This window comes from Talpa occidentalis, unplaced genomic scaffold (genome assembly GCF_014898055.3).
Source record: "Talpa occidentalis isolate TD23 unplaced genomic scaffold, MPIMG_talOcc4v2.1 talOcc4.13, whole genome shotgun sequence".
NCBI classification, from domain to species: Eukaryota; Metazoa; Chordata; class Mammalia; order Eulipotyphla; family Talpidae; genus Talpa; species Talpa occidentalis.
This window is the reverse complement of record NW_023601322.1, coordinates 56,662,808-56,664,629: the sequence shown is the minus strand read 5'-3', so window position 1 is coordinate 56,664,629 and position 1,822 is coordinate 56,662,808. Positions and strand designations below refer to the sequence as shown.

At 39.0% G+C, this 1,822-nt stretch overlaps 1 protein-coding gene across 1 annotated transcript; it reads right to left on the bottom strand.

The window, feature by feature from the left end:
• Positions 1-278: 278 nt before the first annotated feature.
• Positions 279-1,238, bottom strand: LOC119242673 (olfactory receptor 2T11-like). Its single transcript, XM_037508189.1, has one exon. The coding sequence runs from the start codon at positions 1,236-1,238 to the stop codon at positions 279-281; it is 960 nt and encodes a 319-aa protein (XP_037364086.1).
• Between the last annotated feature and the right edge of the window lie 584 nt (positions 1,239-1,822).

Below are 1,822 nucleotides of genomic sequence, written 5' to 3'. Positions count from 1 at the left end.
TGCCACCAAGAGATTAAAAACAAAAAAATAAAAACTGAAACAAAAACAGGGAATTTAATTAATAGTTTAGCCTACTTAGTAATATATTATTTTTGATAGTTTGTCTGAAAGTTACCATAAAAATAATAAAACGTATTTGGTTTCCTCTCCCTAGGAACAAGAAACCACAAAAGCAAATCCTCTTAATTTTGAATTGTATGTAATCTTCAATAGCTGAAAAATAGTTTCTTGTAAAACAGTAAACACAGAAGAAAACCCATTCTCAGACTATTGAATGTCTAAGCATCACTAGTTGCTACTTTCTGAGCAGATGAGCATCTTGCAAATAACTTTTTAAATGCACCCAAGACATCCTTGTTTCTGAGACTGTAAATGAGAGGATTGAGCATGGGTGTGACAATGGTATAGAAGGCAGATACTATCTTGTCCTTCTCTGCAGTGTGGAATGACTGGGGCAGCACATAATTATAGAAGGAAGCCCCGAAGAAAATGCTAACTACAGTTAAGTGGGAAGAACAAGTGGTAAATGCCTTTTTGCGGCCTTCAGCCGAGCGCATGTGGTGGACTGTTAACAAGATGAGGGTGTAGGAGGTTGAGATGATAGAGATAGGGATAAGCAGCATGAGTACACAGCAGATATACATCAGCGTTTCATACAAGGATGTGTCAGAACAGGCCAATCTGAGAACAGCAGGAATCTCACAGAAGAAATGGTTGATACTGCGGGAGCCACAGAAGGGGAAATTCATGGTGATGGGAGTGAGAAGAAAACCATCTATGAACCCAACAACCCAGGCACCAGCAGCCAGCAGAACACACATCTTTCGGTTCATCAGAACTGCATACCTAAGAGGGTTACACACAGCCACGTAGCGGTCATAGGCCATCAGGCCCAAGAGCAAGAGTTCTGAGCCCATCATGATCAAGTAGAGGAAGATCTGGATTCCACAGGCCACAAAAGAAATGGTCTTCTCTTTAGAAAACATGTCAGCCAGCAGCTTTGGGACAGTGGTACAAATGAAAATAGTGTCCATGATAGACAGCTGACTGAGCAGAAAGTACATGGGTGTGTGGAGGCGGGAATCCACGTGGATCAAGACTATCATGACCACATTTGCAGTTACAGCCACTACAAAAATAGCAAGGATAACTGTGAAGACAATCCCTGTGGCCTGATTGTTCACCAGAAGGCCCAGGAGGATAAAGTCAGAAGATAAAGTCTTATTTTTCATTGGCATTGCCTATGACAGGAACTGGAGAGCAGGACACCACAGAACCAAAAAGTAAAAGGACGGGAACTTTAATATGTGGGAATCTCACAATGTAGATGACACCTCAGAGGTCAGGATGACTATTTCCATGCTAAAATGATAGGAAAAAAAACAAAAAGATTGAGGCATGTCATACATCAGCAACTATAGATCTAGAAAAAAAAATATCTTTGTATGTTTTCTCTGCTCTCAATACTTTAATTTTGACTTTGTTGATCACCAAATGTGTAGGAGTTTCTCCTATACATAAAGCAGTACTTCAACTCTACAGATACCATATGGGCATCCTATACTTTAATTAAATTTGCATTATATCTACCTGGAAATCTTCATATTCCCTAAATTATGGACTCAGTTCTATAAGACAGGCACCTCTTTCGGATGCCACTTGCAAGTATAGTCATTACTTATACTTCTTAACCACTGATTATAAATCATTATTTCCCATGACTGCCTCCCTTGGTTCAATTAAATTTCTACAGTGTTTCATAGTGCTCAGGAAAAAAAAAAAAAAAAAAAAAAAAAACACTTACTAGATTGACAATGTACTG